Source organism: Prinia subflava, chromosome 10 (genome assembly GCF_021018805.1).
Source record: "Prinia subflava isolate CZ2003 ecotype Zambia chromosome 10, Cam_Psub_1.2, whole genome shotgun sequence".
NCBI classification, from domain to species: domain Eukaryota; kingdom Metazoa; phylum Chordata; class Aves; order Passeriformes; family Cisticolidae; genus Prinia; species Prinia subflava.
Genome location: NC_086256.1, coordinates 2482693 through 2495811, shown reverse-complemented (window position 1 = coordinate 2495811; position 13119 = coordinate 2482693). Strand labels below are relative to the sequence as shown.

The 13119-nt window shown below is 44.6% G+C and overlaps 1 protein-coding gene across 5 annotated transcripts in view; it reads left to right on the top strand.

The window, feature by feature from the left end:
- Positions 1–13119, top strand: part of PATJ (PATJ crumbs cell polarity complex component) — a 141899-nt gene that overhangs the window by 74452 nt on the left and 54328 nt on the right. For all 5 annotated transcript variants that reach the window (XM_063406946.1, XM_063406945.1, XM_063406947.1 and 2 more), the window contains one exon: positions 9058–9254. In XM_063406946.1, the coding sequence (XP_063263016.1) occupies positions 9058–9254 (197 nt within the window). The remainder of the gene's footprint in view (positions 1–9057; positions 9255–13119) is intronic.

The window sequence follows — 13119 nt, the reverse complement described above, 5'->3', positions numbered from 1 at the left end:
CAGTTTGTAAATGTTGGAGGAGCTGTGAGTAGTTTGGTGGAAGACAAAGCAGGTGTGAGCCTAACAAAATACTGATATTTACTGGTTAAATTTAAAACAGGAGGAGATAAACCCTCTGAGCAGCATTGTGGGGCAGGTCAGGACTTCTCCATAAGTGAATTCACTGTCACTTCAATTCCTCTAAAAGCTAGATACGCAGCTTTTTTAATATTTAGCTGCTTTTTAATTTAAATTGCCTTTGCATTTCAGTCAAATCAAACATTTTCTGCTTTTAACTCGCATTGGAAGTTTTAAAAGGCAATCTGCATGCAGATCTGAGCATACTCCAACCCATTAGCAAAATCTTCCTGAATAGCCTTTTTCACTTCGAGTATGTGTGCACCCAGAGAATTGAGAGGAATCCGGACCCAGCACTGACTGTAGTAAAAATCCAGCTTTTGCCTTTTCCTCAGCAGCCTGAAACAAAGAGCTTTTCTCTGCACAGCTCCTTCAGCAGAACAAGAACAGCTTATCAAACCTGAGCAACTTGTTAGGGGCTGAGAGAGGATATTTTTCTTTGCTGGGAAAAGCTGGGAGCCCTTAAGGGGAAATTCGACCATTGAAACCCAGGTTTGATCACCACAGAGAGTAACAATGCTTCAGTTAAACATCCCAGTTTTGAAGGAAAACGTGGCAGTGAAGATGTTTTTTCCTTGTGTTGATCATGATTGGCGTGTTTGTGTGCAGAGTTTTTATTTTGAAGCTGTCGTTTGTATTTTAATTGTGTTCCCATTTCTGTCCAAGTGCAAGCAGTAAATGTTGTTAGGAAAATGTACAAGGAAAGTTGTTCACAGTGGTTAATTAATTAACCAATTGCATCAAAAATGTTATATTTCCTTAAATGTTTATATAACTTACATACATACTTAAAACACTTGCATCCCCATAGCAGGCCTAAAAAAGGAACATGCAATGCTAATACAATATTTTGGTGCAAGTAAATCTATTTTTGTAGTAACTAGCTTGAAAGTTGCAATCAATCTTCAGCAAAACAACTAAAACCTAAAAATAGTAAAGAGGGTTAAAATTTATCATTAAGATTGCCATTGAATTAATTCACAGCTGAAGGAGCTGATCATGATCAATCTTCTGTTAAGGCTCTCTCTGTAATTCCCAGCTCTGGGGGCATTTTCCTGGGCTTTACAGTCCCAGTGACTCATCCAGCTTTAATCTGTTTAATCACTGTCACAACATATTTAAAAACTGCTGTGCAAGCAAACTCAAGGCTTGTGGGGTGGGGGTTTTTAATCCAAAAGTTTAATGCAGTCATTGTTGAGTCGCTGTGGCTTTGTTGTGCTGCCTCAGCACAGAGAGGGTTGGGACTCTGCACCATCTCTTATCCCAGTGCCCAGTGTCACTTCCTCCTCTTCACCTGCTCTTCCACAACCAGCTCCCTGGTCTTCTTTTATTTTTATGGCTTGTTAGTGCAACTGTTCTGGTTTTATGTGAAGTTTTACACTGTTTGAGGTTTTTCCTACATTTCACGAAGTGTGGCGGTTCCTCTAGAGACCTTCCTTGAAGAATGTTTTGTGGATCTTTGGACTCATCAGTACAGGTTCTGTTTGCTGCTCAGAAAGTTTTTATTATTAAATCCCAATTTCTCTAGTCCCACTCTAGATGGAGGAGGTTCAGGCTCTTACTGCAGTTTTTTAAATTAATCGAATTAAATGAATCACTAAGCGAGAAATGTCTCATCACCTTGACTTCTGAGAGGTGTTTTCTGTGCTGCCTCTTGCAGTAACTCATCACTGGTCCCCTAAAAGTCTTCATTAGGTAAAAAACTCTCAAGTTTCTGACAAGAGTCTGATACAATACTATTTAATTAGACTCCACACAGAAAGATTTTAAGATAATGCCAGTCACTTTGTAGGAACATCATTATTAAGGATGAAACACTGTTAGGATCAACTTACATTATTCCTGTCAGGGGAGGAAGAATTTAAATGTTCACAATATTCATTTGTTTGCACTGAAACCAAGTGGGGAGGGCAATGGATTAGAATTCCCAATGTCCAGACACATCAGATGAACGAGCAGCTTTCAAATCCAAATGTAGGGAACGGGTCGTAGATCCTACCCAGAGCAAAGTGAGCAGAGAACCTGCTCCTACAGGAGCTCCCTCCCACCTCCTGAGATCCTGTGGTTCTGTGAGAAGACGCTGGGTAAGAAATTCCTGTCCCAGTTGGGAGATATTCCCCAAACCAAGTTGTGAAAGGGCTCGGTAAAGCTGCGTCTGTCGCAGCTGGTGCTCAGTGCCAGGTGACAGCTGGAATTTCCCTGGGATTTTGCAGCTTTTCCTCATGTTCCTGCCCTGTTCTCACAGCCAGGCTTCCCAGAGAGCTGTGTGAGGCAGGAGCAGGGCTGAGAGCTGCAGCAGAGAGAGCTGAGCTTTATCTCCAGGATGCTCCCGAGCTGGCTTTGAGTGACCTCAGCTGCACAGTGCCACAAAATACATTGGGATATTTACATCAGAGTGGTTTTATGGGATTTTTCTCTTAAAAAACAGGGTCTACAGCAGCTCTCATTGGAGCCTACCTCACATTTTTAAGGATTTAATTACTCCAAAATACCTTCAGTCTGGCATTTCCGTGGCCAGGGCACAACCACGGCGTGATCTATTTTTACACCACCATTTGTATCCTCACAGTGGATTTTATCAAAAGGACCAAAAAAAAAAAAAAAAAAAAAAAAAAAAAAAAAAGAGTATTCGTTGCTCTTTGATTGTGTTTAATCTAGCAGTGGCAGTGATGCTCCAGCAGTTTGTGGAGGAAACACCCAGAATTGGCAGTGCTTTCCTCCCAAAGGGCAGCATCAGCTGGAGCAGGGCACTCCCAGCTCAGCTCCACTGAGTCACTGATTGCCACTGCACCCAGAGGAGGTCACTGAGGAAACCCAAGTGCCTTCATGGGGGTTAATGCATCATTTGAAAGGCAAATGAGTGGAAGGATTGTGTGCAGGGGAAGGCAGATTCCCTTATGATCACCAATTATTAGCGTGGGGATGCTCTATTTACCACCCTTCCACTGAATCTCCTGTTAAAAGATCCCAGAGAAACATGAGTGTGAACAGACTCATCGTGGCCTTCTGACCTAATTAATAAAAGAAAAATACAGTATCTCTTCCTCGGAGGACTTAAATGTTGTGCAATGGAGGTGCAGCCTTAGAATGAAGCTTTGGGCCTGAAAAAGGAAAAAAAAAATTGGCAAAAACTCCATTTGTGTGAAATGGTGCAAGCATTGGGGGTGATATCTCTGATATTTTGGACCACAGTTACTCTGGTTTTCACTCACTTTTCTCTCTGCTGCTGTCATTGGGGCTGTGGTAGTTCCAGTGATTGTAGGAAGAAGTAATTAATGGTAACAATTTCTAAATGTCCCCTGCTCAGGGGAGCAGGCTGAGGTGGTACTTGAATGGGATTGTGGAGGCTCTCATTGTCCCCTGCTGTAAAAGGTGATTGAGGGACAGGTGGGACTTAAGGAGAGCCTTGGGAGAGAAGGGAACTTTCCTTTTGTGGGCTGAGGATGAGAGGAGCAAAAGGGAATTGGAGCCTGAGCTGGAGGGAGCAGAGAGAAGAAACTGGGGGATCCCAAATAAGAGCCCAAATCCCTCACACAAAGCAAGAGAAAAGAGGGAATCTTCAGCTTAGGGTAAGAATATTGTCTCAGCAGAGTTTAATGCCTGCTTGTTTTTCACAATATTCATTTGTTTGCGTTGAGACCAAGCGGGGAAAGCAATGGATGAGAATTCCCAATATTCAGACACATCAAATGAACAAGCAGCTTTCAAATACAAATGTAGGGAACCTCCAAACTGAGGTCAGGTGAGCTGTATTGGTCAGAGTGTGCAGCTCCCACCTGGGCTGCTTGTGGCATCTGCTGCATGCTCGTGGAGTTTACAGTAATGTTAGAGTATTTTGGCTGACAGTATTCTTGGGAAGAAGGGGCCGTGGAGCTCTTTTTCTTGACTGGGAGAGTTGGCTGGAGCCTGCTGAAGGGAAAATGGGAATGCTGAGTGTTGTTTTCCTCTGCAAATCGCCCCTTCAGGTTTGGGAAATGATTTCCAAGTGGTGTAGGTGGAGCCAGGTGCTGCCAAAGGGATGTCAGAGGGAGAATGCAGGGGATGCTGAGTCCCTGGGATGGGTGGGGAACTCTCTGTGCCCCCAGCTTTGAGATAACAGCACTTACAGGGATTTACCTCTCATCACCTGAGGGAGGGGACTGCTGGAACAGCACCTCTGGCCCTTCCATTTCGATTTTTGAATAACCCTGCCCTATTTTTCTCATGCTTGCTGATCACTGTGAGGAAAAAATTGAAACTATTTAATGGAATTTAGAAAAGCGTTACAGAAATGCTCAATTTTTTTTTTCTTTAAAGCTTATGAAAACAGATGAGTGCATCACTTTTGAGATAAGGTTTGAAGAACTGTCTGCCTCCTTGGAGCTGAATAGAGGACTAGTGGGAAGATTAAAACAATAAGCTTATTACATTATTAGTAGTGGGAGAATCCTAAACCCCATTTGTTCAATTATGGTGCCTTCAATATGCTTATTTAGGTTCTTGTAAATTGTAATCAGTAAATTAGACGTGCTGCCCTCACAGCTCTAGGGTTAGCTTCCAAGGGACTTCCTACATGAATTTTTTTTAATGTTTGTAGTGAAATGAAGAAGGGAATGGGTTGTTTGATATGCAAGGTTGGCTCTGCAGTGGATGCAGCCTGCATTCTGATGTCTGTCACTTCCCAGCGAGGAGCAGTGGTGCTGCAGCACTGCTGCCTCAGCTCTGCTGGCAAGGACCAGGGCTGGAACCAGGTTTTGTGCTCTGGGATAAGAACGGGAGATAAACGCATTAGAACGAGCACAGGCTGATAAATGAGATCTCCAAACGCCAGCATATGCTGCTAATGGAGGTCTGAGGAGACACCAGAGGGATGGAAAATCCTCAGCATCACCTTCTATATTCAATTATCAGCTGCTGTCTCTCTCTGTGGTCTTTTTCCCCTTTTCTTTTCTTTATATTTTGCCTTGAAATTTTAATACTGAGCATTTGGTCCTAAAGCAGATCACTGAGTCATCCAGAGCCTTTCCTTTCCTCTTTTCACCTTTTCTGGGTGGACTCTCATTTGCAACACGCAGAGACACCATTTTCCAAAGCAACACTCTTCCCTTTCAGCTCATTTAACTGGAGATTTCTGCAGGTTTGGGAAAGAGGCTCTTCAGCTCTTAGCAAGTGCTTTATGTATCCGTCATTTCAAGAGCTTTTTGCCTTCCTGAGAAGTGATGTCTGGCTCTGGTGTTGCAGATAAATTGCGTATTTGTTGCGGTACTAGATCATGCAAACTCCAATATCCTGACCATATTGTCCCCATTTATTTCTTTTATCTCTCTGTTTAATATAATAGGAATAGTGGCTGAGGCAGGAAAACATATGCAGCAGCATGACAGCAGATTGTTTGAGAGCAGTTGTCTTCCATTTCCAGGGTTTCCCTTTGAAATGTAATTGTCTGCTAATATAGCTGGGAAATATCCTTGCAGGGGTGATCACTAAGGCGTTGACTCGTGCTTTTTTGGCTCAGGCTGCATCTGTGTGGTGTTATTAAAGAGAAGCTGGCTGCAGTATTAGCTGGTGGAATATCCTTGGTGGGATGTGTTTGCTGAAGTTGTGATGGGCACGTTGTCACCGAGTGTGGAAACAGCCCCGTGCAGTGCCAAAACAAGAGACCCATGTGCGATGCAGCAACAACACAATTACAACTGCCTCGTGGAAAGTGGCTGGTAATGAAGGCAGATAATGGAATTCCTTGCAAAAGCAGATGCTAACTGGCTCCTCAACCCTAGGCAGGGAGCTGGAAACCGAGACCAGCTGGAGGGGAGAAAAAAACAGCTGAAAAAGGCATCAAAAAGAAGATGCCTTAGATGCAGGTTTGTTTAAGCAGTAAATACTTGTTTAAAATAATCTTGTGAGATCCTTATTAAGAGGCAAACTGAGAGTACCATGCCCGGTGCTGTAGGGAGCCAGCTGGATGCCCAGAGGATATTTGTATGCAGATTGGATGAGTAAGGCAGCCCGATGGGAATATTGTCATTTATTGCCTGGCCAGGACAGGGCTGAACTGCAGGAGATGGGACTGGGGAGAGCCAGAACCTTCTGTTAGCCAGGGAGGAGGCAGCCTGTGCTAGGAGAGGGTTGGTTTTAAAAACAGGGGTGTCTCTACTTGTCCCTTCTCCAGGACAGAGGTGCCAGGATGGAAATGGGGCTGGCACGGAGCATCCTCGTGCCTCCCTTGCTGATCTCCCTCTATTTTAGCTTTTAGTCACCTCAGCCACAGCAAACCATGCAATAGTAGCTTTGGAAATGGATGTGATAATTTAGAATCAGGGGCTCAGTCCACACAGAGCCTTCCTTCTGTTGTAAGGATTATTTCCAACAAATAATAACACAACGGGGAAGACGCTTTAAAAAAAATACCCAAAAGAAAACAACCCAGCCCCTTCACAAATTATTTTTTTTCTTTGCCTAAAGATTTGTTCCCACAGTGGGGCATTTTGGCACAGCTGGAGAACAGAGCTGGGATTCAACTCACTGGGCTTCCAGACCAGGAGTTTCAGTGGGGTTTCGTCCCATCCCAGGCAGCTGCCCACACTGCTGACTTTTGAAGGACTAAAGCTCACTTTTAGTTCCAGCCCAGCTGAGAAAGGAATATACATGTGCTTCTGAACATTTCTCCCATGTGAGAAAGCTCATTTTGGGGAGGAAACACCGTGGAATCACAGCCTTGCTGTGGGTCCCAGAGGCGCTTTGTCTGCAGGCAGAGGCTGGAGCAGTGTGTGTTTGCAGGGCTGCTCGTGCTGGGGAATTTCAAGTGCTTTCACTGACAGGCCAGCAATGAGTTTTGAGGCAGCCTCTGAAGATGTGCAGCTTCATCTGCACTGCATTTAAATGTGTGTGTGTGTTCCTTGCTCCTTCAGCTCCTGCCTGTGCACCCGGCTGTGAGTTGTTAAAATTATGCTTCAGACATGTTCCTTGCTCCTGGCAAACAGGAGTGAGATGTGTAAGCCGTGTACAACAAGCAGTGGAGGGAGCTGTGGCAGAGAGTGATGGACAGCAGCCCTCCAGCTCCAACTCTTAGTTCTAGCCACAGAAATGCAATCAATTAAAAAAAATCCCTTTTCTGCTGGTGCCCTGTTCTGGGGGGTGCTGCAGCTCCTTGCTGTGCTCTAATGAGTTGTTTGTCTAATTGTGGTGGGCAACAAATGTCTTAGAGCTCTTCAGGTCTGGACTTGGCCTCGTGGGCAAAGAAATTAAACCTCAGTGCTGTGAACAAACCAGGTGGGGCTGTGTGATCTCTTTTACTTTCAGAAAAAAAAATGTTGAGACCCTTCCTGTCTTGCTGTTCTGTTCTAAGAAGACAGAGCAGTTCCCAAATCCGTGTAGCAAACCACACCTCTAATTACATGTTGACCCCCTTAGTTCAGAACTGCATTAAAGAACCGTGCAGCTGCCATTTAACACAGTTACATGAATTTTTTATACTATCATAGAACTGATAGTAACAAATGAGCTTTCTAATTTTATTTTTTGGTGATGTTCTGATTTTGTGCAGACCTCTGTAGGGCTTTAGCAGGTTTCCAGGGATAACATCTCACCCTGACTGTACACCATGGGGATTTTGGGCACAGGCACTGGGGATTTTGAGCGTGGCAGGGAAATTCCAGGCTGTGAATGCAGTGAGGGGAGAGCTGCTTGGTGCCTGTGTTGCTCTCAGTGTGGGTAATTCTGCTCTCCCTGTCCCAGTGGGCTCTGCCAAGGCACAAGGGGCTGCTGCAGCCTCAGGAAGGGCCCTTGGAGAGAGGAGCCACTGGGAAATGTCTCATGTTCAGCTAAATCACGCTGACAGCACAGGGGGCTGTGGAAGGAACATCTCTACCTCATCTTCTTTCTTCTCAGCAGTTTTTCATTCACTTTTGGTTGCCTCCCTCTCACCTTCCCCAGCTCTTTTCCCTCTTTCTCGTTGTCATGGGAACATTCACTACAGCAGTTAAATCATACTATTAAAATATGCTTCCCCAGGAGAGTGGTAGTAGCTAATATTGATCTAGCTCCTGCTGCTGACTCAGGGATATGGCTGAACATATAATATCCCTTATTTCTCCTTTCCATGCATAATGCAGCAGTTTCTTTCACCTTGGGCTCTGTGCTAAAGGTGACACCCAGCCACAGGGGTTTACTTTGACTTGCTGTTTCAAATGTGTGGCCCAGCTGAAGGGTGCAGGTGGTGCTTTAAACTGGCTTTAAAAATCTGAACAGGGAAAGCAGACAGGAAAGAACTGCAGTGGTGATAGATGTTTGCATGTCAGTGGTGAAGAGACATTCAGATTATCCTGTCAGCATTCCCCAGCCACGCTGTGTGCTCTGCATAACTTTGTAAATACATCCTGGAACGCTTGAAATGCAGATGAAAGAGAAATAACTACCTTAATATCAGGTGATGCTACATTTAAAAATGCAATCACTCATCTCCATTGTCACTGACATCTGCTCAGCGTGATCAGCCCGTGAGTTAAGCAGAAGATTCCTGAGTCACCAGGAGGGAGCAGAAGGTTTTACCTTGAGATATGAGCTTGCAGTAATGTTTGAGCCATTAAGTGCTTCAGTTCCCCGCAGTGGTTAATTAACCAGCTCGAACTTTACGAGAGTTTCCTGAATTTGATAGGTTTTGTAAGGTAAAGGTGCCTCTGGAATTTCCTTGTTTACCCTCCTTTCAGAAAAGTTTTGGTTTGGAACCAGGCTGTTGCACAAATAATTAAAATAGTGTGAGTTTAATGTGCATGCAGCTGATGCTGCATTTTGCTGTGTGACTGAAACATGCAGAGCAAATGGTGTTGTAGAAAAGACCTCTGTTAAAAACACTTATTTGCTGAGAAGCAAATAAAGATTTCTGGCATCTCTGTGTTGTGTTGTCAAACATCTGTGCGTCGCTCACTTTGTGCTCTAACTCCCTTTACATTTTGACCTTCCCAGAGAAAATCAGGCAGAGATATGCAGATCTCCCAGGGGAATTGCACATCATCGAGCTCGAGAAGGACAAGAATGGGCTGGGGCTCAGCCTGGCTGGCAACAAGGACCGCTCCAGGATGAGCATCTTCGTGGTTGGGATCAATCCCGACGGCCCCGCGGGGCGGGACGGGCGGATGCACATCGGGGATGAGCTCCTGGAGGTAAAATCTTTCCTGGGTGCACTTTGGGGATGAACTCAAGGTAAAACCCTTTCCTGGGTGCACTTTGGGGATAAACTCACAGTAAAATCCTTTCCTGGGTGCACTTTGGAGATGAACTCGAGGTAAAATCCTTTCCTGGGTGCACTTTGGGGATGAGCTCCTGGAGGTAAAACCCTTTCCTGGGTGCACTTTGGGTATAAACTCAAGGTAAAATCCTTTCCTGGGTGCACTTTGGGGATGAACTCACAGTAAAATCCTTTCCTGGGTGCACTGTGGGGATGAATTCGAGGTAAAATCCTTTCCTGGGTGCACTTTGGGGATGAGCTCCTGGAGGTAAAACCCTTTCCTGGGTGCACTTTGGGTATAAACTCAAGGTAAAATCCTTTCCTGGGTGCACTTTGGGGATGAACTCACAGTAAAATCCTTTCCTGGGTGCACTGTGGGGATGAATTCGAGGTAAAATCCTTTCCTGGGTGCACTTTGGAGGTGAACTCAAGGTAAAATTCTTTTCTGGGTGCACTTTGGGGATTGTCGCTATTGGACACAAAATAAAGATGCTTGACTCCAGTTCAGCAGGCAGAAGAGAATCAGAAGGCTTCATTTACAATTCATTCAGCCTTTTTATACCATGCTGTGCTAAAAAGACACAATATTGGTCCATAGATGGACACCTCTCTCCCTTGGTTAAGTAACACAAACAACACCTGGGAGGTTGTTATGGGAAAGGAATATTGTTAACCCAGAAATGTTATGGGAAGAAAAGTTATTTACACCAACTTGTTTGGGAAAGGAAAAACTGTTGAAAAGTTTCCCTTGGAAAAGCCAGCAGTTCTCAGGCCCACAGGGGATGAACTCCTCGAGGTAAAATTCTATCCTGGATGCACTTTGGGGATGAACTCCTTGAGGTAATTGTTCCCTTTAGCTCCTTTTAGGGAGGGAGAGGCATCTTGAACCCTTTATTTAAAGCCTGCAAGCGGAATTAGGCGGCTGGGCGAGGAGCTGTGCTGATTTACACCAACTGAGAGCTTGGCCTTTGGCAGATAAATGAAACAAAAATCACTGGCCTGTGAAAAGCAATGTCTTGTCAGCAAAGTCTGTGCTCTCAGCATGTTCACAAGCTCTGCGTGGGGAGGGGCTGTGGAAAGGCAGGAAGGGGACAGTAAATCAATCCTTGGAGTGCCTGTGTGCTTTACAGGGAAATTCACACTTTACATTAAAAAAAAAAGCCAAAACCCCCCTCAGCGTGGCCATATGTGTTTTTACAGATGACAGGGATATTCCCCATCCTGAAAATAAATTTCATGCTATAATCTGTTTTGATCTGTTGCAACTTAAAATACTTTCTCTCTTTAGTTGTGTCTGGCACGAGTTCACCCACGAGGCAAGGGAGCTCGTTAGCAAGTGGAGTATTTTGTCTTCACTTTTCCTCCAGTCTCCTTGCTTCACCTTCAGCCTGAAAACACAGCTTTCCCTTCACTTCATCTGCCTTTTTGGGCTGCTGCAAAGTGACATTTTGCTGCTGTACCTGCAGAGATTCCCCACGTTGTGATTGCTTCAGTGGTTTAAAAAATCATCCGTCCCTGGGGATGCTCCCGTTGGAGAGAGGCTCTCTGAGGAGCAGGGATTTGCTGACCTGCTGCTCTCCATGGGTGGGGATGCTTTGATCTTTCAGCAGCTCTCTGTGCAAGCAGAAAGCCGCCTATTTTTTCACATTTCTTGACTCCAGAAAGAGCATTTTGACTGCCTGGGGGTACCCTGGGAATAGTCAGAATTGTCCAAGCATTTGTCATTGTCTAACAGTTCTGTAATTAGGGGGTTTCAATACACAGAGTGCAAGAAAGACTTTTTATTTTGGCTATAAAAACACCCATCATCTGAAGTTGATTTCATTTGAAGTGTGAGAAAAGGTATGAAAGTTTGGAGTAGGGTAGGAAAATTGCTTTCTCCTTCAGAACGATGTTTTTTCTATCCCTGACACTGGATTCCAATGGTAAAAAAAAAGGAAAATTGTTAAATTTGGGGTGTGTTGAAAGAACTCACGGCACTGTTTTCTCCTGTATATGATAGGTAGGTCCTGGTAGAGCAGAGGATTTAAAGTTGGGTGCTTAAAAGAGGTATCTGGGATTAATCACCTCAAGGCTGGGTTTTGCATGGATGAGCCACGTTATAAGGAGCATTCCCCAAAGTGATGGTGTTACCCTCATTCCTCTCCCTGTTAAGCTGGAAATAAAATTTTGTGGGTTTTTTTCCCCTTCAGTAGAAGGAAAGTGAGATTCTCCATCTCAAAAAATACCGAGATCCAAATAAAAATTCAAGGGGACTTTTGTAACTACCTTGCTTATTTTGCAATCCAGTTTAAGGTGTGCCACCAGTGGGCAGGAGTGCAGTTCCTTACAGGAAAGGATAAATTCAAACATCCTGCATTGCAAAGGGATGGGCTGTGCATCATGACAGAACTCGTGTCTGGTCCTCACCTAACTGCATGTTTAATTTTAAAAAAAATGGTTACATTTGCATTTGCATCTTTAATTCCACCTCAGTTTTCAGCACTGGAACGTCTCAGCAAGGGAAGGGATTCACACCTTGGGAAGCCTCTGGCATCTCTGGGCTGCCCCAGTTGGGCAGTCTTGCTCCATTAAATCAGAGGATGGCACTGCAGGGTGTGCAGATTATTCCCTGTGGCTTTTGATGGAGCTCAGGTTAATGGGATGGCCATTTAGACAGACAGATATTACCTGTTCATTTTCCTTCTGAACTGGACTTTGATTGGATTCAATTGAAGGATGTGGGATGCTGCCAGGCTGCCTCAGCTCCTCATTCATAAAACCTTTTGCTGCTGAACTAATGAAATGTCAGCTCACTTTTAGCTTCTGCAAACAGCAGCAGCCTTGTGGGGGCATGATCCTGGCTTGTTTTCACAGCCTGACATTGAGGGAAATGCAGGCCACATAAAAACTCTTCATGTGATGGTTGTTTTTAACACCTCTCCAGTGATGTATTTGGGATGGGTATGTAGCTGGAGGAAAGAGCTTTTTGAGGGAAGAAGGTTTTTTCATCCTCCTTTTGTACACGTGAGAAAACTGCCTGGGTCAGAATTTGGTCCCTGCGCAGAAGAATATTTTTTTTTCTTTCCCCAGGACACAAGTTCTGCTTTTCCCTTCTTTTTGCAGGCACAGGAGCCATCTGTGGTGCCGTGCTGGTTTGGTGCAGGTGTCTGCCCTGCTTCGTGCCTTGTTAGGCTGGGCTCAGAGCTGTGCCTCAGCAGGCTCACCTGGAGCTGTACCTGTGCCTGCAGCCCTGCTGCTCCTCAGCTCTGCAGGGTCCTGTCCTGCCAGGAGCTTTAGTTCACACTGAATAATCCACCCTGCCATTAGCATTATTACCATTATTATTATTATTATTATTATCATCATCTCCCCGTGAGAGTGTCAGCTGAGTTCTATGAATAAACCAGGCTGTTCAGAGCCCTCTTGTGCTGAATTGCTGCTGTTGGGGTGTTCTGCCATCTCCCCTTCTCTAAAATGGGGCAGGATTTGGAAAGAAACTGCTCATTTGGATGTGGAATTTTCCCTGCCCAGTGGAATGAGATGAGTTTTAAGGTCCTTTCCCACCCAAGCCTTTTCTGTGTTTTATTCAAGCACCTCTTGAAAGAGTAAAAGCCAGAGCTCAGAGACAAAAATCCCTGTAGAAGTTTGCCTGTTGTCCATTCTGGACTGTTGCCCGAGAGACAATTATTACATTTTATTTCTTTATGCCATTTTTGTCATAGCTCAAAGCCAGAGAGCTTTTGTGCTAAATGCATTTTTATTGCTATTTTATTTTAAGGTGCTTAGATAAATAGAAGTTATGTTGTAATAATAAAATA